Raw genomic sequence first — 22,806 nt, 5'->3', positions numbered from 1 at the left:
ACGGAATATTATCGGGGAATGGGGAAAACGTATGGCAGAAGAAAAAAATAGCATGAAAATTGATCAATAGATGGCACTATATGTGTCAGAATACATAAATGAAAACACCTGTCAATCGTACGACCCATTGAAGTTGGTATAAACACGGCGGGTACACGGCTTTTCCTCCTTTCACGTCTGTGACGTTTGCCATGCCTGTCTCAATGCAGGATCGCGCTCTGCTTGTAAAGCTGTATTACAAGACTAATGACTGTGCAAATGTCACTCTGCAGAAGTTCCAGACACTGAAGGGTTTAAAAAAAGGCATTGGTCTGATGACTGCTGTGGCACTGGAGAAAATGATTTGGAAATTTGAAAAGATGGGTTCTTTTGGTGTGCAACCTCATAGAGGGAGGAAACAAATTGATTTGACGTCAGTGGAAGCAGTGGCCACAGCAGTGTAGGAAGAGACGAGTGGTGGTGTGCAAATGTGTAGTGCATGGAGAATTGCCTGAACATTGGACATACCCATGAGCATGGCATGTAAAATCCTGTGAAACATCCTTCTTTGCTAGCCATCCGAAATTACACATGTGCATGAATTATTTCGTGTTGACCTGCCAGCAAGAGAGACCTCTGCTTTAGAATTTCTTGCTTGCATGGAAGTGGACAATGATTGGCCACAGAATATTTTTTGGACAGACGAAGCCCACTTCCATCTGACAGTATATGTCACTACACAGAATTGTTGAATATGGGCAACAGAAAATCCGCACGCAAATCAACCAGTACCACTTTATCCTGAAAAGGTCACAGCGTGGTGTGGGTTTACGGCATTGTTTATCATAGGACCATATTTTTTCGAAGATACAGGTGCTTCCGATCCTGTTTCCTGTACCGTCACTGGTAAGTCTTTTGCGCAACTGTGTCATTCCAGCTCTCCAACAGTGTGGGTGGGATCATTTTTATGCAAGATGGTGCACCTCCACACATTGCAAATCCAGTTAAGCAGCTGCTGAAGCACCATTTCGGAAATGCTAGAATTATCAGCCGCCATTTACCTACAGCCTGGCTGTCCCGATCACCTGATCGTAATCCGCGTGACTTCTGGCTGTGGGGCTATCTGAAAGATGTTGTATTCAGTGTTCTGATTGCAAACTTAACTGCATTGAAGGCATGCATTGTGCAACACATTGTGAATGTGACCCCAGAAACATTTCGATCAGTTGTGGAACATGCTGTTTCTCTATTTCAATTTGTTGCAGGAAATGGTGGTCAGTATATTGAACATGTTTTGCACCAGTCACACAGAAATTAATAATCCTATTTTATTTGGACTGATGCTTTTTATGTGGTTTTTGGCTTCAGGACAATTAAAAACCAATATGATTGGTGCTTTTTATGCAGTTTTTGGCCTCTGGACAATTAAAAACTGATTTTTCCCATCCGATGTGATATGACCTTGCCATGGTGGATGGGCTTCTGTAACTAACAGTAGCACACTGAGTAGTGCCATTTGCTTAACATTGAACATACACCTTAGGCATTGTTGTATGATTCATTTGTCATCTGCAGTCCACCACAATTAAATTATGATGATTACAGTGCCATTTATTGCTACATTTTGTAACTATTTATTTTTCTTCTGCCATATGTTTTCCCTTTTCTCCAGTAATATTCTGTTGCAATTTGACACCATTCTGACCAGTGGTGTTATTTATACAGCAGTGTGAAAGTTTGACTTTGATTATAATCGCCCTGTACATTCCACAGTTTCTTTACTGATAGTGATAAAAGTAAACCCATGTTTTATATTGCCATTGAAATTACACTCTCATTTTTGCATGATGAAACAGTGAACATGAATTGGTACTATCAATAGCGCAAAATGTTAACAGTAAATAAACAAAGATGTGGAGCAAATTGTACAAGTCCCACTTTCTAGTGTACATAGTTGCACAATGCACAGCAAATTGCAAACCAAACATATGATAGCACAAAATACTTCTACCTTAATGTAACCTTACATATAAAAAATTATGTTGAACTTTAGCAGTGTGGGAATGTTCACAACTACTTCTTTATTATTTCTTTCTTTTCAGCTTGTATATGACCACAATGAAATGTGTTCTTTTGTAGTCTCATGAGGTTGTAAAAGGACTGCAATTGAACTTGATGTGATCAACGAAATTTTGGACAATGGCAAAATAATCTCATATTTTCATTTATATAATGCAGATTTCCAAGTTCTATTTGATCCGTGTTTATCTTCTGTGCTTATTTAAAATCAGATCCTTTATACAATTGGCCTCAGTAAGTTAGATATGACCAAGATATTGTTCAGTGCATAATCAACAGGACAATTTGAAGGATGACCCCTTGCATATTGATATAAACAATAAAGTGCTCAGACAGATTGATATATGAGCATTATGCATGAATATCTCAGCGATTGGATAAAGGAAGGCCATATCTACTTATGGTTGATCAGACATTTTTGACACATCAGTGAATGTTTTAACTGGATGTGGCATTTTCAAGATTGTTGTTACTTTTACTTCTGCAGTGCAGCCTGTTAATGTGACTCGGATGAAGTAACGACAAAAGAGAAAGAATATATTGCTACACATGACATAGGGGAGTCAAGTCTTCGAAAGAAGCACTTGAGATAAGAATTCATGACATCCAGAAACAGATAGCACCAGTACATAATAACGATAATTTTTGAGAGGTGCATATGGGGCCTGAAGATGGTGCACTGAATTGCCAAAACTAGTAGCAATAATAAAATAAAATAACTTCTCAGTCTGTATGGTTGTGCAGCAAATTTATTTGTTAAACATAGGGGAGGTGTTGAGTTGCAGGTAGGCACAATTGAAAAAATTGCTAGAAACATTTCAGCTTTCTATTTCTGATGAAGAAGTTTGTCCAAAAGCTGAAAAATTTCTAGCATTCTTTTTCATTGTTCCTGTCTGTGGCTCATTGCTGAGTAGTAATCTATCTTTTCCAAACACTGTATTCATTAGTTCTGTGGACAATAAAGATGCCAGAGATGCAAAAAAAGAAATTAATAGATTCTGTAAACTCCAAAAAGGACAAAATCAGATTTAAATCAATCAAGACAACTAATAGAAATGCCATTGTTGAAACAGTAGACAAAGAGGGCTGCAAGAAATTACAGGAAAAGGTGAAACAGATCAGAAATATCAAATTTGAGCCTCTGAAAAAGCACTGGCCCCTATCCCTACTCATTATATACAGGGTTCCAACAAACATCAATAGTGAAGAACTGAATCGAGCTAGGCATCTAACAAAAAATGAAATTATTCATGAGGCTAAGCTAAGATTTAAAAATGTGCCAAAAAGGCAAGGATTCGGTACATCATGTGTTAGAGGTGTCTCCCAGAGTCTCGCCACGGCTAATGTCTACGTGGGCTTCAGGCTGCCGAATGTCAAGTAATATTACAGAGGTCCAAATGTTTTAAATGTTGTGACCAAGGACACAAGCCTAAACCACATATGAAGCACCAGCTTTGCACTCATTGTGTTGCAGTGGAACTAAATCACATACGAGGGACCAGGATTGCACTCAGTTTGTTATTCCATGCTCAATGAACTTCAAGTCTTCAATGGACTAGGAAAAGGATGTGCAGTGTATATGTTTCTGCTTGAATGAGTAATTCAAAGAACTGACTATGGCCATGGCTAACGAAACTATTAATTTCTTACGTGCAACACCCTCAGTACTCAGATATATGTGCCAGTACGTTGGAGTAAAAACAAAAGCACATATCTCCTACTGTAGCTAGGGGCTGATGCCATTTTATAGAGTGACACAGACAATTAAAGTTATATGGACCATTCTCTGATATGTATTCAGTAGAAGAAATACCTTTTAGTGTAAGAACAGATGTACTTGAAGACCAATATATACAGCAAGCTGGCTGCATTGAAAAGCTATTATTCCAAGAAAGAATTGAATTCAAGGCCCTAATCTCATTGAATCAAACATCGTTCATAAGGATGATTTTTCCAGAATTAATGTGCATTAGGATAAATGAAATAGAATCATGGGCTCTCAGTGAAGAAGACTGTAAATAAATCAGATCCACACATGATACTAGATGCACAAGTGATAGGAGGAACATGATGTCACAGCCCTTACAGTGTACAACTGTCTCTTTGAGTAATGCTAACAGTGAATGTGCTCCTACATATGGTAATTTTGTATACTGAGGAACATTATGTACTGTATTGAATAGAGTAACAGGGGGTTATAACCCTACCATCACAGGCATAATATGCAGATACCTGTACTATAAAGGAATCAGTGTGTGGTAATGAGCATAATATACATACAATGCAAAAGTTAGGCTGCGAGCTTCCAGAGGGATTGAAATACAGGAGTGAAAGTGGTGACTAGTCATCAAGATATAAAAACTTAGTAGGTGTCTCCAGGAGTGGCATAGATGCTCCAGGTTACAGTAAAGAAAAAAATTCAGAAGGAAATGACTATAATTGAAGATGATAATACACAGACAAATGACTTTTGTGGTTAACTTGAGGCTAAGATGAGATTAAGTTGTCTAGAAGATCCAGCAACATTGCTGTTGGCACTGTGATTTCGAGTGAGGATTTGCGCATTCAAAAGATCAGTCAGTCATGTAGACAGATGTAAGAGAGCTGTGTAATCTCTTCTACAGGTTTTCGCCAGGAGAGGTGAAGTTTTGTGTGTAGACAGAATGTCTGTGGACTTTGTGAAAGCATATGGCAGAGAACACTTACATCCATTCCTAAAGGCACCGATATGCTTAATATGCACTATGTATGCCTAGTATGTTATGTCTACCACAATTGAATGCTAAAATGAGCTCACTAGTAATGAACAAAATGCCTAAGATCCCTAAAGAAAAGATATTGGATATATTATGCATTCAGGGGTCGTACTTTATTATTTGAAGGATACCAGCTTTCCCTTAACAAACTGTGGCCACAACAGCTGATAACAGGCCAATATCAGCCATTGTCATACTTAATAGATGTTTTACTGTAACCAAGATAGCTGAGATGAATGAGCAGCATGTGGTTACCATTGAAGCAAAATATCTTTGGGTGCAGTGTGGATTATCTCAAGTATTTATATGCAGTTGTTGTTGTTGTTGTGGTCTTCAGTCCTGAGACTGGTTTGATGCAGTTCTCCATGCTACTCTATCCTGTGCAAGCTTCTTCATCTCCCAGTACCTACTGCAACCTACATCTTTCTGAATGTGCTTGGTGTATTCATCTCTTGGTCTCCCTCTGCGATTTTTACCCTCCACACTGCCCTCCAATACTAAATTGGTGATCCCTTGATGCCTCAGAACATGTCCTACCAACTGATCCCTTCTTCTAGTCAAGTTGAGCCACAAACTTCTCTTCTCCCTAATCCTATTCAACACCTCCTCATTAGTTATGTGATCTACCCATCTAATCTTCAGCATTCATCTGTAGCACCACATTTCGAAAGCTTCTACTCTCTTCTTGTCTAAACTATTTATCGTCCATGTTTCACTTCCATACATGGCTACACTCCATGCAAATACTTTCAGAAACGACTTCCTAACACTTAAATCAATACTTGATGTTAAAAATTTTCTCTTCTTCAGAAACGCTTTCCTTCCCATTGCCAGTCTACATTTTATATCCTCTCTACTTTGACCATCATCAGTTATTTTGCTCCCCAAATAGCAAAACTCCTTTACTACTTTAAGTGTCTCATTTCCTAATCTAATACCCTTAATATCACCCAACTTAATTCGGCTACATTCCATTATCCTCTTTTTGCTTTTGTTGATGTTCATCTTATATCCTCCCTTCAAGACACTGTCCATTCCGTTCAACTGCTCTTCCAAGTCCTTTGCTGCCTCTGACAGAATTACAATGTCACCGGCGAACCTCAATGTTTTTATTTCTTCTCCATGGATTTTAATATCTACTCTGAACTTTTCTTTTGTTTGCGTTACTGCTTGCTCAATATACAGATTGAATAACATTGGTGAGAGGCTACAACCCTGTCTCACTCCCTTCCCAACCACTGCTTCCCTTTCATGCATCTCAACTTTTTACAACTGCCATTTGGTTTCTATACAAATTGTAAATAGCCTTTCGCTCCCTATATTTTACCCCTGCCACCTTCAGAATTTGGAAGAGAGTATTCCAGTCAAGATTGTCAAAAGCTTTCTCTAAGTCTACAAATGCTAGAAACATAGGTTTGCCTTTCCTTAATCTAGCTTCTGAGATAAACCATAGGGTCAGTATTGCCTCACATGTTCCAATATTTCTACGGAATCCAAACTGATCTTCCCCAAGGTACGCTTCTACTAGTTTTTCCATTTGTCTGTAAAAAATTCGCGTTAGTATTTTGCAGCCATGACTTATTAAACTGATTGTTCGGTTATTTTCACATCTGTCAACACCTGCTTTCTTTGGGATTGGAATTATTATATTCTTCTTGAAGTCTGAGGGTATTTCGCCTGTCTCATACATCTTGCTCACCAGATGGTAGAGTTTTGTGAGGACTGGCTCTCCCAAGGCCGTCAGTAGTTCTAATGGAATGTTGTCTACTCCCGGGGCCTTGTTTTGACTCAGGTCTTTCAGTGCTCTGTCAAACTCTTCACGCAGTATCATATCTCCCATTTCATCTTCATCTACATCCTCTTCCATTTCCATGATATTGTCCTCAAGTACATCGCCCTTGTATAGACCCTCTATATACTCCTTCCACCTTTCTGCTTTCCCTTCTTTGCTTAGAACTGGGTTTCGATCTGAGCTCTTGATATTCATACAAGTGGTTCTCTTTTCTCCAAAGGTCTCTTTAATTTTCCTATAGGCAGTATCTACCTTACCCCTAGTGAGATAAGCCTCTACATCCTTACATTTGTCCTCCAGCCATTCCTGGTTAGCCATTTTGCACTTCCTGTCAATCTCATTTTTGAGATGTTTGTATTCCTTTTTACCTGCTTCATTTACTGTATTTTCTCCTTTCATCAATTAAATTCAATATTTCTTCTGTTACCCAAGGATTTCTACTAGCCCTCGTCTTTTTACCTACTTGATCCTCTGCTGCCTTCACTACTTCATCCCTCAAAGCTACCCATTCTTCTTCTACTGTATTTCTTTCCCCCATTCCTGCCATTTGTTCCCTTACGCTCTCCCTGAAACTCTATACAACCTCTGGTTTAGTCAGTTTATCCAGGTTCCATCTCCTTAAATTCCCACCTTTTTGCAGTTTCTTCAGTTTTAATCTACAGTTCATAACCAATAGATTGTGGTCAGAGTCCACATCTGCCCCTGGAAATGTCTTACAATTTAAAACCTGGTTCCTAAATCTCTGTCTTACCATTATATAATCTATCTGAAATCTGTCAGTATCTCCAGGCTTCTTCCATGTATGCAACCTTCTTTTATGATTCTTGAACCAAGTGTTAGTTATGTTTAAGTTGTGCTCTGTGCAAAATTCTACCAGGCGGCTTCCTCTTTCATTTCTTACCCCCAATCCATATTCACCTACTACGTTTCCTTCTCTCCCTTTTCCAACTACCGAATTCCAGTCACCCATGACTATTAAATTTTCGTCTCCCTTCACTATCTGAATAATTTCTTTTATTTCATCATACATAAAAAAAGTATTACAGCATATGCTTATAAAGTAAAGTCAGTAGTAAACGTCAGTAATAATGCAGTTCTCATTCTGGCAGCTGATGTAAATGCAAAGTAAAGCCTATAGCGATGTACTGTCTCTTATGAGAGAGGAATGTCGCTGCTGGAGGCTCTAGAGGAGACAAATCTAAAAGTTCTGAATGTTAGTGGACAGCACACTACACACAAAGGAAGAGTAGGAGTGGCCACTTATATAGCTGTAACAACTGCCACCAGAGCAGCAGCATTGAGAGTCACAGGGTGGTAGGAGCTTCAGTACTTAACTTCGAGTGACCACAGTGTGACTGAATGTATGCTAGAATGTGCCAATAATAATAATATTAGGGTATCGATTAGAGTGCAATTGATAAAGCTCGATCTTCAATTGATAAAGCTCAATCTTCATAAAGCAGAACGGGAAGAAGTTTGTACCATTGTTGCTGCTCATGTGAGATCAATACTTCTGCACATTAACTTGGGTGCACAGTTACTTACAGTGTACATTTGAAAGGTTGAAGAACTCTACATTCCTAAGAAAAGAGTTGGTAACTAGCTAAAGCACCATGGAATATAGAGCTTATGTGCTTAAGATTGTGGCTTGGCGACACAAGGAGTATGTACCAGTGTTAAGTAGGACAGGAGGAAAGTAGAATATTACACCTGTACAGAAGAGCTAGACAAGAGTTTAAAACAGTGTTGCCAAAAACAAAATGGACTCACTGGGAAAAATAAATGAGGAGAGCAATGCATGGGGGCAGTTGTATAGGTTTATTATGGAGAAAGTTAGAGGTCCAACAATTTTGTCCACACTCAGAAGATGAGATGGGAAAATGACAATGGGTTGGAGGGACTCAGCAGTGTGTCTTTTTGGTTACCTTTTACATAATGGCAACTCTAACACTGATAATAATTATTATGTAAAGTTCAGAAAAGCCTTGGAGCTGTATTATGAGAAACTAACCGTAGTAACACCTCTTGTGGTGGAGGAGGTAGCAGCTGTGATCATGAAATTAAAGAACAATAAGATGCGGTCCAGATGGAATATACCCTGAAGCTATAAAGTAAACTGGATCACTTACTGCTGAACTTATCCTATCTCTTTAATTAAGCTTTAGTACAGGGAGAAATTCCCACAATCAGGCTAGTGCCACTAGTCATAACACTAAGCAGGGTACAGATAAGGGCCCAAGTGTTCCCATTAGCTACAGACTGATATTCCTGTTGAACAGTCTAGCCTGTTCTATGACGGGTTGCAGGCCCACAGCGAGTTCCTGGGGCTGAGCCAGCACCAATATGGCCTTCAGAAAGCAGATCTATTGATGACACAATAAATAGAGCCCCTGAAATTGTTGGTGACTCTAAAAGTAAGTACATAATAGTGATTGTAATTCAAATCACAGGCGTTTTCATCAGTTTCTGGTGGCCCACAATGTTCAAGTGTCTAAATGATCTTTAAGTCCCAAGGTATCTGTACAAGAGATTCCAAGATTATTGTTATGGACATACTGTTGAATGGTGTTCAGGCAATCATAAATTTGTTAAAAGGTAGCCAAAGGCCGCACAAAAGACTCTATAAGTGGTCCTGTCTTCCGCGACTTAACTATGGAAACCCTCCTGTTTCTCATCATTGAGGAAGACACTGTCACTAGGGTAGTGGTGTACACGAAATACATCCCAGTGGTGGTTATTGCATACTGTCGGGCGAAACTGGAGGAAAAAAGTTAGTGATGTGCTCAAGTGTAAATGGCGTGGTGTTGAAATTAGAACCTATCTGTAGCAGCCCAAAAAACTACGTAGATGTTACTGGACTGGAAACTCTACGATTACAGCAAGTTTTAAACTATACATTTCCACAGCTCAAGGTATGCATTCTTGAAAAATAAACAGCCAACAGTTGTATGAACCTTTAATAGTACTACTGATTTCACAGTGTTAAGAGTTGCATCTTTAGGTACATATAAATAATGAATACATGGGGGTATTAAAAATGAGAAGATAGCAGAATGTGATGTACAAAAATATGTAAACACAGAAGAACATTTGAAGATAGTCAACTTACTTATTTTGAGATCATTTACGGGAAAAAAGTTGTGCGTATTGGACATCCCATCATTCCCAGTCAGGTTACAATGAATTCATCGAAATAGTTACAAAAGTCAAAATTTAATGCAAGCTGAATAATTTCCATAAAAGAAGTTTAGCCCTAAAAGAACAATAAAGTTGTAAAGTCAGGAAAAGAGATTTAAAGATGAATAGCAATATTAAATAGTACTCACAATCAAAAGACTGGACATAGTGAAAAGTACCACAAACAAAAGACATAGAATAAAATAGAATGAATAAAAGAGTGGTAAAGAGATGCAAAGCGGATTAAAAAAAGTCTTCCCATAACGGCTCTGATGCATGTTGGTAGGAAGTGAAGGTCTACATCAGCTGTCTGACACCTCTATATACAGCATTTGTCATCAAGATTCCATCTCTCTAATTCAACGTGACCTGCAGTCCCTCCTTAAAACCTTAAGCCCGTTGTAAGGACTAAAATCTCAATCCATAGAACTTCTTACCCCACCCAAACCATGCACCCACACCTTTTACCTTCTTCCTAAGATCCGCAAACCCAATCATCCTGGCTGTCCTATGAAGTACATTCCAAACATATACCTGCCTTAGTTGACCATCACCTGCAACCCACAGTACAAAGACATCCCTCTTTTATTAAAGACATAAACCATTTCCTAGATCATCTGAAATCCCTGCCCGTCCCACTCCCACCTTGCTTTTCACCATTGATGTCACATTCCTCTATACCAACATTCCCCACATAACATGGCCTGTTTCCTCAATCAGTGTCCAACTGGTTCCAAACCTATAACATCCATCTTACTAACCTTAATCAACTCTATACTTATCAACAACTACTTCACTTTTGAGGGCAGACATACAGACAGATCAGTGGCCCGGTCACGGGAACCACGATGACTCCTCCCTACACCAACCTTTTCGTGGGTTCCTTGGAGGGGTTTTTCCTGGGATCCATAAACCTTCAGTCTTTAGTTTGGTTAGGTACATTGATGATAACTTTGCCATATGTACTCATGGTGAAGCTTACCTGTGAAAATCCCTGGAATCTCTAAACACCTTCTCTCAATTTAATTTCACGTGGTCCTATTCCGAATCCCATGCCACTTTCCTTGATGTTAATCTCATCCTCGTCGAAGGCCAACTACACACTTCTGTCCACATCAAGCCTACTAACAAACAACAGTAAGTACATTTTGATAGTTGCCATTCTTTCCATGTCAAACATTCTCTCGCATAATGTCTTGATTCAAGGCAAATGTATTTGTTTGGATGCAGACTCTTCACAGCAGTACACCACTATTCTCACCTCAGCCTTCACTGGATGTAATTACCCCACTGGCCTACTTCAAAAGCAGATTTCCCGGACCATCACATCCAATTCTGGTACTGCTGATCCCTCCAAAAAACAACTTCAGAGTACACCACTTGTGATTCAATATTACCCTGGTCTTGAATGTATTAATCAGCTACTTCAACAAGGCCATGACTTCTTAAAATTGTGCCCTGGAGGAAAATTCATTCTGTCTGAGATTTTACCCGCCACACCTACAATAGCTTTCTGTTGCCATCCAAATTTCTGCAATATCCCTGTCGGACCCCATGCTCCTTGTGCATCCATCTCCCTACCCTATGGCTCCTAGTGCTGTGACCATCTCCACTGCAAGACTTGACCTGTGCACCCTCCTACCACTACCTATACCAGCCGTGTAACTGGCAAAACATATACTATCAAAGGGGTAGCCACCTGTAAAAGGACACATGTACCAGCTGATATGTGGAAACTGTTCTGCTTTTTACATTGGCATGACTTACCATCAAGTTATTAGTTAGGATGAATGGGCACGGGCAGGGGTGTATACCAGCAACACACAATATCCTGTTGTAGAGCATGCGCTACAACATGACAGTCACGATATCGGTGCCTGTTTCATCACACGTGCCATCTGGATTCTCCCCCCCCCCCCCTCCCCCCCCCCCTCCCCCCCCCCCCCGACACCAGTTTCTCAGAACTCTGCAGTTGGGAGCTAGTGCTATAAGATGTCCTTAGTTCTTGTCACTCTCTTGGCCATAATTTATATTAATTTCTTCTATCTCAGTGTTTCTTCACAGTAACTACTCCTTTCTTCCCTCCAGTTTAGTTTTATACATCTTTCATTTTCTGACCTGTCTGTTTTTCACAGTCCACCTCCCACATCTGTTATGTGCAATGCACTTAGCTTTTCACTCTTATTAGCCGGCTGCTGTGGCCGAGCGGTTCTAGGCGGTTTAGTCCGGAACCGCGCTGCTGCTACAGTCGCAGGTTCGAATCCAGCCTTGGGCATGGATATGTGTGATGTCCTTAGGTTAGTTAGGTTTAAGTAGTTTTAAGTCTAGGGGACTGATGACCTCAGATGTTAAGTCCCATAATGCTTAGAGCCAATTCACTCTTATTAACTCATGCAGAAAGTTGTTGCAGTAATCTCTGTCTTGCATATTACCCTATCTTCTGCTGTGTAAGTTCTCAGGTTTTCAAATCTCATCCAGTGTCATCCCCAACAATCAATTTTAGCCCATCTGGTAAGTCTCCCCTGACCTGCAGTTCTGGTTGATTTTTCTGAACTGTACTCCTTTTCCTAAACCTCTCCAGTCATTTTCCTTCAACTGTCTTCCTTCACCTACACTCCTTCTGTCAGAAGAAGGAACTACTGTCTCTGAAAGCTTGCATAAGTATAATGTCCTTTTATGTGTGTGTCGTCCTGCTGCTGCTTGGTGAGTATATTTTTTTAATCTATCCAATTAATTATTTTTAAGTATTAGATTGACAGAAACTCCTGAATGGCTGAATGGAACATATACAAGGTGTGTGAGAAAAGTAATAAGACTGACAACACTACAAGCGATCTGGCAACACTGTGCTGTTTTACTTGTGTAGTCTGGTGTGTTCATCTCTTAAGGATGCTCAGTCCAAGTTTCAGCTCGTACAGCCATCACGTGATTTTTGAGAGTGCCATCAGTGAAGTTGTTTTTTCGTTGTGTATTTAAAAAAAAAAAAAAAAAAAAGGAACAACGGAATTTAGAACAACATTATGGCATCAAGTTTTGTGTTAAGCTCAGGGAATCCAGGAGTGTGGTCTTTGAAAAATTGAAACTGACCTATGGCGGACATTCCTTATCAAGAGCACAAGGTTTTTGCAGGCACAAATCGTTTCTGGAAGGCTGAGAACATGAAGAAGATAAATCTCACTCAGGGAGACCATTAAGTTTGAAAACTGATGAAAACGTTGAACGTGTGCATGCGCTTGTGAGATCAGACTGATGTTTAACAATAAGGATGATGGGTGACTGATTAAACGTGGACATTTTTGCTGTATGTGAAGGTTTGATCAAAGTTTTGCAGAAGTGAAAGATTTGTGCCAAGATGGTGCTGAAAAACCTCACAAGGACAATCAAAGAAACATGTGCAATGATCTTCTTGAGAAGACTGCCAATTATCACAAATGGTTCAGTTCTATGATTGCAGGTGATGAATCTTGGGTTTTCGAAGACAATAATGGTACAAAGTGGCAAAGTGAGGAGTGGCACACTGGGACATCTCCTCAACCTAAAACACTTGGTTTGAGCAAATAAAAGATCAAAACAGTGCTGATTTGCTTTTTTGACACTAGTGGTATCATGCATAAAGAATTTATTCCCCCAGAACAAACTGTCAACCAAGTATTTTACATAGTTTTCCCTGAAATGTTTAGGCAAATGGTGAATTGAGTGAGACTGGACATTGCAGACAAGTGGATGCTGCATCATGACAATGCCCCTTTCACACAGCCATTTCCGTTATGGAATTTTTGCCCTCAAAAGGCATTTGTATGTTTCCACAGCCCCTCCACTCACCTGATCTGAGCGTTTGTGACTTTTTCCTTTTCCCAGAATTGAACAATGAGACTGGGAACAATAACTCTGCCATTGTATAGCTGCCGAACGGAACTACTTTGGAGGAGCAATATTGTTGTTCGAAAAAAATTAAAACTTTGGTAGATTAAAAAAACCAATTTCATTACTTTTCTCACACAATTCATATATGAGGGGCTCAGAGCAAAAGTGGACCAAAAAAAAATTCCTGGTTTTATGACAGTTGAATTCAAAATACCAATAATTATTCAGAGCAATGGTGAACAAAGTTAGTAGTGCGATATTCAGGATTCAGTAGTTCCCTGGTGCTCTGAGACAGTAATGTGATCTTTCAGAGCAATGATGAGTGTCATAGTTGAGTGTCCAGTCTGCATTGTACAGTGTTTATACTGAACAAAACTGTACATAATATAGCAGCAAGACATGGTAGTTTAATGTCAGGCTATCCTGTAGGGCAAGGTTTTCATGCCAGAGCTTCTAGGACAGCGGACAGATATCATGTAGCGGATTTCTTGGCTGTATGTAAGCATAATTTTGTAGCTGGTGTGAGTGTGATTGTTATTAGGAATGATTTTATAAAGAGGAGGTTAGTAGAGGCAGCTCAGATCTGGCCTAACAATAATCCTTAGCAATTTGTAGACTACAAAGCATGTGGGGCAGTGCATCTATTCCCCAGAGGATTGGTTCAGGATTGTAAAATCTGCAAAATGGAAGGCACTGAATTTTGAAGTCACTGTAATGAAAAGTACAAAAAATAAAAAATAAGTAGAGGCAATTTCAAACGACAAGCAAACTATTGATAGCTATGAGGTAAATTGGTTAAAAGGTATGAAAGAGGCATGCATTTTACAATGACATTTAAAGAGACATAAATTTTGTGAAGAAGAAGAGGAAAGGAAATAAACTAAAGTCATCAGCTAGTGTCCATCAGGAACAACTGTACAAGAGTCAGAGGTCAGTTTCAAATGAAAAGAGAAGGAAATGCTTCATTTAATAAATTTCATGCATACTGCAAGAATCTTCCAACTCTAGAGATTGCTTCAAGAGGAAGTTCATAAAATAACCAGCAAGATTTTCATGAATGTGGTAATTCAGTAAGTGAGGATGAGATGCTGTTTGTGTGAAGAAAAAGAAGAATAAGAATAAGAAGAGGAAATGTTAAGTGAACTTGCTTGTAGGTTTTTAGTTGCATAATTAATTAGAAGACAAAAAATAAGAGGACACCTTAAAATACAGAAAGAAACAGAGCAACAGGTTTAATTGTGTTTGAAGCCATTAGTGAAAATTGTTCAGTGCACTAGTGAACAATGCCCAGTAACTTGAAATTAGGTGGCCACCTTCAGATCGGGAGTAATGGTTTACAATGAAGTAGAGTATATAACCTGTACAGTAATATCAACGCTGTTAAGGGGGTAGGATGACAAACTTGCTGACTTTTAGCAGTAAAGGCACCACAGGATATTTTAATTTCCACTGTGTATACTTTCACAAATAAATTCACAAAACTTTGTCAGAATGACCAGGAAGGATTCAGGATTCACACTCATCGAATGTTCCAAATCTATTAAAAACTGTGGTAAAAAAATGAGATAATTAACTATAAAATTTGAGTTTTTCCTAAACATGAAGTTTAAAACGTAACAGCTCATTCATTTTTTCATAAATTAAATAAATTCAGAGTTCCATACACCTGTAAGTATGGCTTGTACGCTGTACAAAATTCATCGAAGAATCTCTCTTACTTATGTAGCAGAGTGTACCTATAGCAACAAATGCAGCCAATAGTAAGTGACAAAAATGATGAAATTTCACCTGTAAAAAAAGTTTATTTTGCTATGTTTTTGAACTTCCACTGTTATGAGTGTGAATGCTGAATCCTTCCAGGTCATGCTGACAAAGTTTTATGAATGTATTTGTAAATGTATAGACAATGGAAATTAAAATGTCCTGTAGCACCTCTCCTGCTCCAAGCTGGCGCAGTTTGACGCCCTACCCTCCTTAAGTATCTTTTTGCATGTTTGTGTTCAACACACACACACACACACACACACACACACACACACACACACACACACAAAATAAAATAACTTATGGAACATTTACACCATTGTGATATATGTACATTACCTATCCATAACCACAAAACTTCCAAAATATTAGATGTTGTATAGAGTTCTGAGAACTCTCACACTGTGTAGATGAACAATGCAGAATCCCATGTGTATGATGATCTTACAGTTTCTGAGTTAATAACCATAAGCAATATAGCACACCATACTGCATGGCACAGGAACCAGTTGAAGTCGTCCACTGACAGAAACAGGCAAACTAACTGCTGCAGATTGTTTAGGCCTTAAGTCATAGCTGTTGTCACCAGGTGGCAATACAGTATGGCCCATCTAACATGTGAAGTTACAACACTGCTTTTCCGCTATAAATTAAATAAAAGACATCAGTTACCTAAAGTCTGTTGGTAGCCATTAGACAATATATCAAACACAACCATGTATAATACAACATAATGGAACTTGTTACCTAAATTTAAATACTTAAAACATAAGCTGCACAGATATTTAAGGTAAGAGATTTAAGTTCATTTATCAAAATCTGTTGTATGAAAATGCCGTGGGATGGAGTAGTACCAGTGTCAAAAATGTATGTAAACAACCTGACATGCAGAAATATGTTAAATACTTTAAAATATATGAGTTGCGCAGACCCTTAGGGTATGAGATCCGAGTTCATTTTATCAAATTTGTTACACGAAAATGCCATGATACAGAGCACTACCAGTGCAATTTCATATAAACAATCTTACATCCAGTGATTAAATAGACTGGAACTTTTGACAATAACTACATTCCATTTCACGAACAGAACAGGTAATGAGAATGTTACAAACCTAGAAATATATTTTTACATTACCTGTCTCTACTGTTCATATACCAGAACACATTACGTCAATAAAGCAGTAGATATTATTCCAACATACAGTATTATAAAATACAACCAGAACAGGTACATGGTAAAGTCTTGCAAACCTTGTATTATGTTTCAGGATATATACTCTACCTTCCATATGCTGGCGGACATTACATCAATACAGCAATAGACAGTATTTTTATTCTGTATCATCAGACAGAGTTATGGTGACATTATGAAGTACAACTTCCCTTAAGTATAATTTTTAGGGAAGTTTTGTTTGACCTATTCCTTCCCAAGTTTAAATCCTGTCTAGTTGATGAAAATTACAGTGAAACCCTATGTGTTCAGGCACCCCAGTTTCTCTGCAATGATCGAGAGCTGTCACCTGTCTCCCTGTTCTGTATAGGTAGTTGGGTCATCTGGGCATGCTCATAGTTTGTCTTTAACTTATGGGAAAAAGTCATATATACATACCAGTGGTCCTATGTTCCAATCGTTCCACCATTCATCTGTTCTTCAGGTCCAGAATTGGATTTTGTTATTGATATTTACCCCTGTAATCACTTGCAGTTGGTAGAGTCTGTGTCAATGCAGCCAGTAGCCTGCTACCCTGTACTACTGATGCGGCAGATCCCCAGCGTTACCAGTATAGCTTTGACAGGTGTTGTACTGAAGGCCCCAGTTAGCATGAGAAGTACACCCCTCTGTACTCATCTAAGGGTGGATCTGCAGTTCTTGAATCAGAGCTGATGTGTCCATGCACTGGTTGCCAAGCCAACTATAGCATTGAAGACAGTGTTGTTGTGTGCCCTAAGAGCATCCAACAGTTACTTATAATTGGTGGTATTGGCTCACACAGACATTTGTGCATAATATTCACTGCTTTTTGTATGGATAGCTTAATACACTCAAAAAGGAAGGAAGGAAACAAAGAAAGAAAGAAGAAGAAGATGCACCATGAAGGAATTATCCAAATGGGGAAAAACTCGGTAGATATGATGTAGATGTATATACAAACAAATGATTACAATTTCAGAAAATATGGATGATTTATTCAAGAGAAAGAGGTTCAGATGCGTTGGGCAACCTCTGGCCATTATGTAAATGGTTATTCGGATTGGCCTTGATTGATAGATTTGTTGGACATCCTCCTGAGGGACATCATGCCAAATTCTGTCCAATTGGCATGTCAGAACATCAACCTCTTGGGATGGTTGGTGGGCCCTGCCCCTAATGCTCCAAACATTCTCAATTTGGGAGAGATCTGGTGACCTTGCTGGCAAAGATAGGGTTTGCCAAGGATGAAGAAAAGCAGTAGAAACTCTCACAGTGTCTGGACATGCATTATCTTGCAGGAATGTAAGTAAGTCCAGAATGATTTGTCATGAATGGCAACAAAATGGGGCATAGAATATTGTCAACGTACTGCTATGCTGTAAGGATGCAGCAGATGACAACCAAAGGGGTCTTGATATGAAAAGAAATGGCAATCCAGATCTTCAGTCCTGGTTGTCAGGCCATATGGTGGGCAACAGTTATGTTAGCTTCCCACCACTGTCAGGAGCATCTCCAGACACGTCTTCACTGGTTGCTGGAGCTCAGTTTGAAGCAGGATTCATGACTAGAGACAATTATACTCCAGTCAATAAGATTCCACGCCATGGATGTGTGTGGAGAAGCGTCGCCCACCAGTAGGATACCAACCTGATTGTCACATGCATATGGCCCAACAGCTAGGAGTAGTGGTCTGTGGTGCCATTTGATTGTCGTCTGTGTTATACTTTGTAAGGGCACCTACTAAAATTCTTATTCAGATTATGTACAGTCTTGTGTACCGTCTGTCTCTTCTGAGTTAGCTCCACCTGCTGTTTACCTGTCACTCGCTCACGAACTCAGTATTGTGCTAGCAGCCGTCTGTGTCAGTTCTTACTGAAATGCATCAGATCATTCAGTTTCAGCATTTCGTTGACAGGGAACATCAATTTTATTTAAATTCCTTAAAGCATTTAGTAATGGTTCTGTCAACAGTTGCAGTTATTTGTTAGGTGAATAGTTTCTAACCCTTACAGGTTCATTTTCAAGCCTGGCCCACTGAGGCTACAAAAACAGTACATCGTTGTCAGTGAACAGTGAGTACAAAAGTGGTATTACAATAAAAAGTTGAAATGTAACAGAAATTAATTATTTGAATATAAAAATACCTTCACTGACAGAGCCTGATCTTAATAATAAACTTTGAGTGGCAACACACGCTCTATAAATGTTTGCAGGCTGGATGCCACAATCGACACATGCCCATTACCAAGTGAAAATCAAACTGAGGGTTAACGTAGCCATCAGCACCAGGAAACTTTCTATGGCACTAGTGTTGCGCCTCACATACAAGCGCATGTCTGCGGCCAATGGGCATGTTGCGCTTTTCATGGGCAGGAGTCTAAGCACCTTTATTGAAGCTGACCTCAGTACTGAGAATGACAACATACAAATGCTAGTGTGATGTGTACTTGTCAAATATTTGAACAGAAAACAAGCATTTCATGTTCAAGTGTGCGTCCACGGCCAGTAGACGCATCAAATTAAAATATGGCACCATCAAAAGTTTCCCGGTGCTGTTGGGTATATTGACTTCCAGTTTGATTTTGACTCGGTAACAGGCATGCGTGGATTGTGGTATTCATCCTTCAAAAATTTATAGAGCATGTGTTGTCACTCAGTGTTCGTTATTAAAATCACTATCAGTGCTGGTACGTTTGTATTCAAATAATTAATTTCTGTTACTTTTGAACTTTTTGTTCTAATACCACATTTGTTTTCACTGTTCACTGACAACTATGTATGTATGTATTGTTACTATAGCCTCAGTGGGTCAGGCTTGAAAATGAACCTGTAAAGGCTCAAAACTAGTCGTCTCATAAATAACTGCAACTGTTGACAGAACCATTAAAAAATGCTTTAAGGAATGCATGAGATCCATTCCAATAAGACTTGTTTTATTTACTTTGTGTTCCTTCATCATTCTTTTACTCATTCTAATTTATTTTGTGGCTTCTTTTTGTTCTTATTTTCACTATGTCATGTCTGTTGATTGTGACCACTATTTAACATTGCCATTCATTTCAAGTCCCTTTTCCATGTTTAACAAAATTATTGTTGTTTTAGCTGAATTTCCTTTGTGGCTGTCTTCTTCATTCCACCAGTTTTAAATTTTCACTTTCATCACTATCTTGACAAAGTTGTTACAATCTGAGTAAGATTGATGAGGCATTCAGTACATACAACTTTTTCCCATAAATAACCTGAAAATAAGTAAGTAGACTACTATTTTTCATTTGCTTTTATCAGTTACATATTTTGTATATCACATTACACTATCTCCTCCCTAGATTCTTGTTATTTCTATAAATACTTTTATATTTTTAATTCCCCCACGTGCTATTCTTCTTTATTTAGATGCAATTATAACATTGTGGAACTGGTAGTACCGTTAAAGGATCATACAACAGCTGTCTGTAATTGTAGGGTTTCCAATCTAAGATAATTGCCCTTTGAGTAACATTTAGGAATTTTTTTGTGCTGCTATGGATAGTTTATATTTGAACACCACTGCCATACACACTGGAGCACACCACTAACCCTTTCCTCCAGATTCGCCCAAGAGTGTGCAGATACTGCCATTAGTACATAGTATACTTACACCACCATTCCACCAACAGTGCTCTCCTCATTGAGGGGAATCAGGAGGGGTTCAATAGTTAAACCCCAGATGATAGGGAGGACGATGTTTCAATCCCGCGTCCTGATTTAGGTTTTCCGTGATTTCCCTAAATCGATCCAGGAAAATGCCGGGATGGTTCCTTTGAAAGGGCACGGCCGAATTCTTTCCCCATCCTTCCCTAATCCGATGAGACTGATGACCTCGCTGTTCGGTCTCTTCCCCCAAACAACCCAACCCAGAAGATAGGACAACCTAAAGAGCCTTTTGGGCAGCATTTTGTCCAGGAACTGAAATTAAGACCAGCAAAGCAAAAGCAGAAATACTTAATCTGTATTCAAATGTTGTTTTAGGAAGGAAATAAACATGGGCATCGTTACAGTTCAATTCCTGTACCACTCCAAAGAAGAGTGAAAAAGATATTGGTGTCAGTGGCATAAAAACCATGAAAATCGAACTTAGCTCTGTGGTCTGATGGAATCCTTATCAGATTCTATGGTGAATTTCCAGATTATGTTAGCCCTCCTGTTAACTATAATATGCCAGTGGGTCTCTGGTCAAAAAACTTATTGGATGGAAGAAAACACAGGCCACACCCATTTATAAGGGCAGCAGAAGTGATCACAAAACTAATGTCCAGTATCTGTGAAACGCATTTGTTTTAGAATCTTGGAATAAATCTGAGATCAAATGCAATAAGGTATCTCAAACAGAATGACCTCCTTTATGCCAATCAGAAGAGATTCCAAAAATATTGACCATGTGGAGCCCAACTCGCACTTTTCCAATGATATTCTGAAAGCCATGGATCAAGGCATAGGTGCATTGTTTCTCAACGTCCTGAAGGCATTTGACTCCATACTGCACTTATGCTTAGTAGTGAAAGTATGATAATATTGTTATCAAGTGGGATTTGTGATTGGAAGGAGAATTTCTTGGTGGGGACACAGCATATTGTGTTGGAAGAAGAATCATTGACATGTAGGAATAACTCCAGGTGTGCCCTGGAAAAGTGTATTGGGACCCTTGCTGTTCAGTTTATATATTGGAGACAATATTAACAGTAATCTCAGATTTTTCACAGATGATGGAGCTGTCTATAATGAAGACTGTCTAAAAAAGCAGCACAAATATTCAGACAAATCTTGATAAGATTTGAAAGTGGTGTAAAGATTGGCAAGTTGATTTAAGTGTTTTTGAAATATAAAATTGTGTACTTCATAAAACGAAAAACATACTATCGCATACTAAAATATCAGTGAGCTGCTGTTGGAATTTGTGAACTCATGCAAGCACCTGGGTATAAAAATTTGTAAGTATGTGAAATAAAATGAACACACAGGTTCACTTATGGGTAACTCAGATGGCAGACTGTGGTTCATTTGTAAAATACTAAGCAAATGCAATCAGTCTCCAGAAGAGATTGCATACAAAACACTCATGCTACCTGGTTTAGAATATTACTCAAGCATGTGGTACCTGTAGCAAATACAAATAACAGGGTATACTGAATGTATACAAAAAGGTCAGCACAAATGATCACAGGTTTGTTTGACCCATGGAAGAATGTCACAAATCTGGTAATATACTACGACCCCTACCATCGCTCCCACAGGCATCATAAAGACAACATTAGACTATTACAGCATGCACAGAAGTGTTTAAGAAGTCATAATACTTCAATGGAACAAGAAAATACCCTAACAACAAGTTCAATGAGAAGTATCCTCTACTGGGCACTTCACAGTGTTCTAGACCTGTGCCATCTGAAATTATCTAATTAAATTTGTGGTTATAAATGCAGTAACCAGTTACGTCTTATCTGATTATTACAGAGAAATATATGCAGAACCATAATTTACATCTAACATGATTTCAGTTATTTGGGCTAATTTTAATTTGTAAAATCAATGAAAATTTTTTTGTACCACTGAATACTCTTATCCAAACATAATCCTCATTTGACTGTGTTTCTCAACTTTTGCTACAGGTATACAGCAAGCACCTGCTGTTGGACGTGCTGTTATGGAAATGATGTTTGAAGGTGGATTCAAGACAATAGATTTGAGTCGTTTTGGATTTGATAGGCTAATGTATAATGAGTTGCTAAGGGAAGTGAACATCGTATGATTGCAAATCATTCCATTACATGGTAATGAGATCTAAATATTAATTATTAGTGTAATTATAAAACACTGTATTTTCTCATCTGAATATAAAAACGAGTTTTTCATTGTAAAATACTGTATCATAAAAATGAGCAAATATTCAAACACTTAATAAAAGAGAAAATTTATTCAACATGCAAAAATAATTAAATTCAATTTGTCTACCTGCTATTGTAGAATTATAGCAATCAGAATTGGACAGCGATTTACGTAAAGGAAAATATAAATTTTACTGACCTACCTGACTTAACTCAAGTTAATGTAAAGAAAAGACTGTTAGACTGCAGCTATAAAAATTACCAAATTCAGCTTGGTTATTGCTAAAAAATGTTAACCTATCACCACCTGGAAATTTTGAACTTTTATATAAATTAATTG

General features: G+C 38.6%; 1 protein-coding gene across 1 annotated transcript in view; it reads left to right on the top strand.

Annotated features, from left to right (window-relative positions):
• Positions 1 to 22,561, top strand: part of LOC124795082 (FAD-dependent oxidoreductase domain-containing protein 1-like) — a 94,653-nt gene extending 72,092 nt beyond the window's left edge. Inside the window, exon 9 of the mRNA XM_047258901.1 lies at positions 22,251 to 22,561. Within this exon, the coding sequence (XP_047114857.1) occupies positions 22,251 to 22,390 (140 nt within the window). The 3' untranslated portion in view covers positions 22,391 to 22,561. The remainder of the gene's footprint in view (positions 1 to 22,250) is intronic.
• Positions 22,562 to 22,806: the final 245 nt, after the last annotated feature.

Source organism: Schistocerca piceifrons, chromosome 4, assembly GCF_021461385.2.
Source record: "Schistocerca piceifrons isolate TAMUIC-IGC-003096 chromosome 4, iqSchPice1.1, whole genome shotgun sequence".
Taxonomy (NCBI): domain Eukaryota; kingdom Metazoa; phylum Arthropoda; class Insecta; order Orthoptera; family Acrididae; genus Schistocerca; species Schistocerca piceifrons.
Note: the sequence above shows the minus strand (reverse complement) of the source record. Positions and strands in the feature narration are given on the sequence as shown.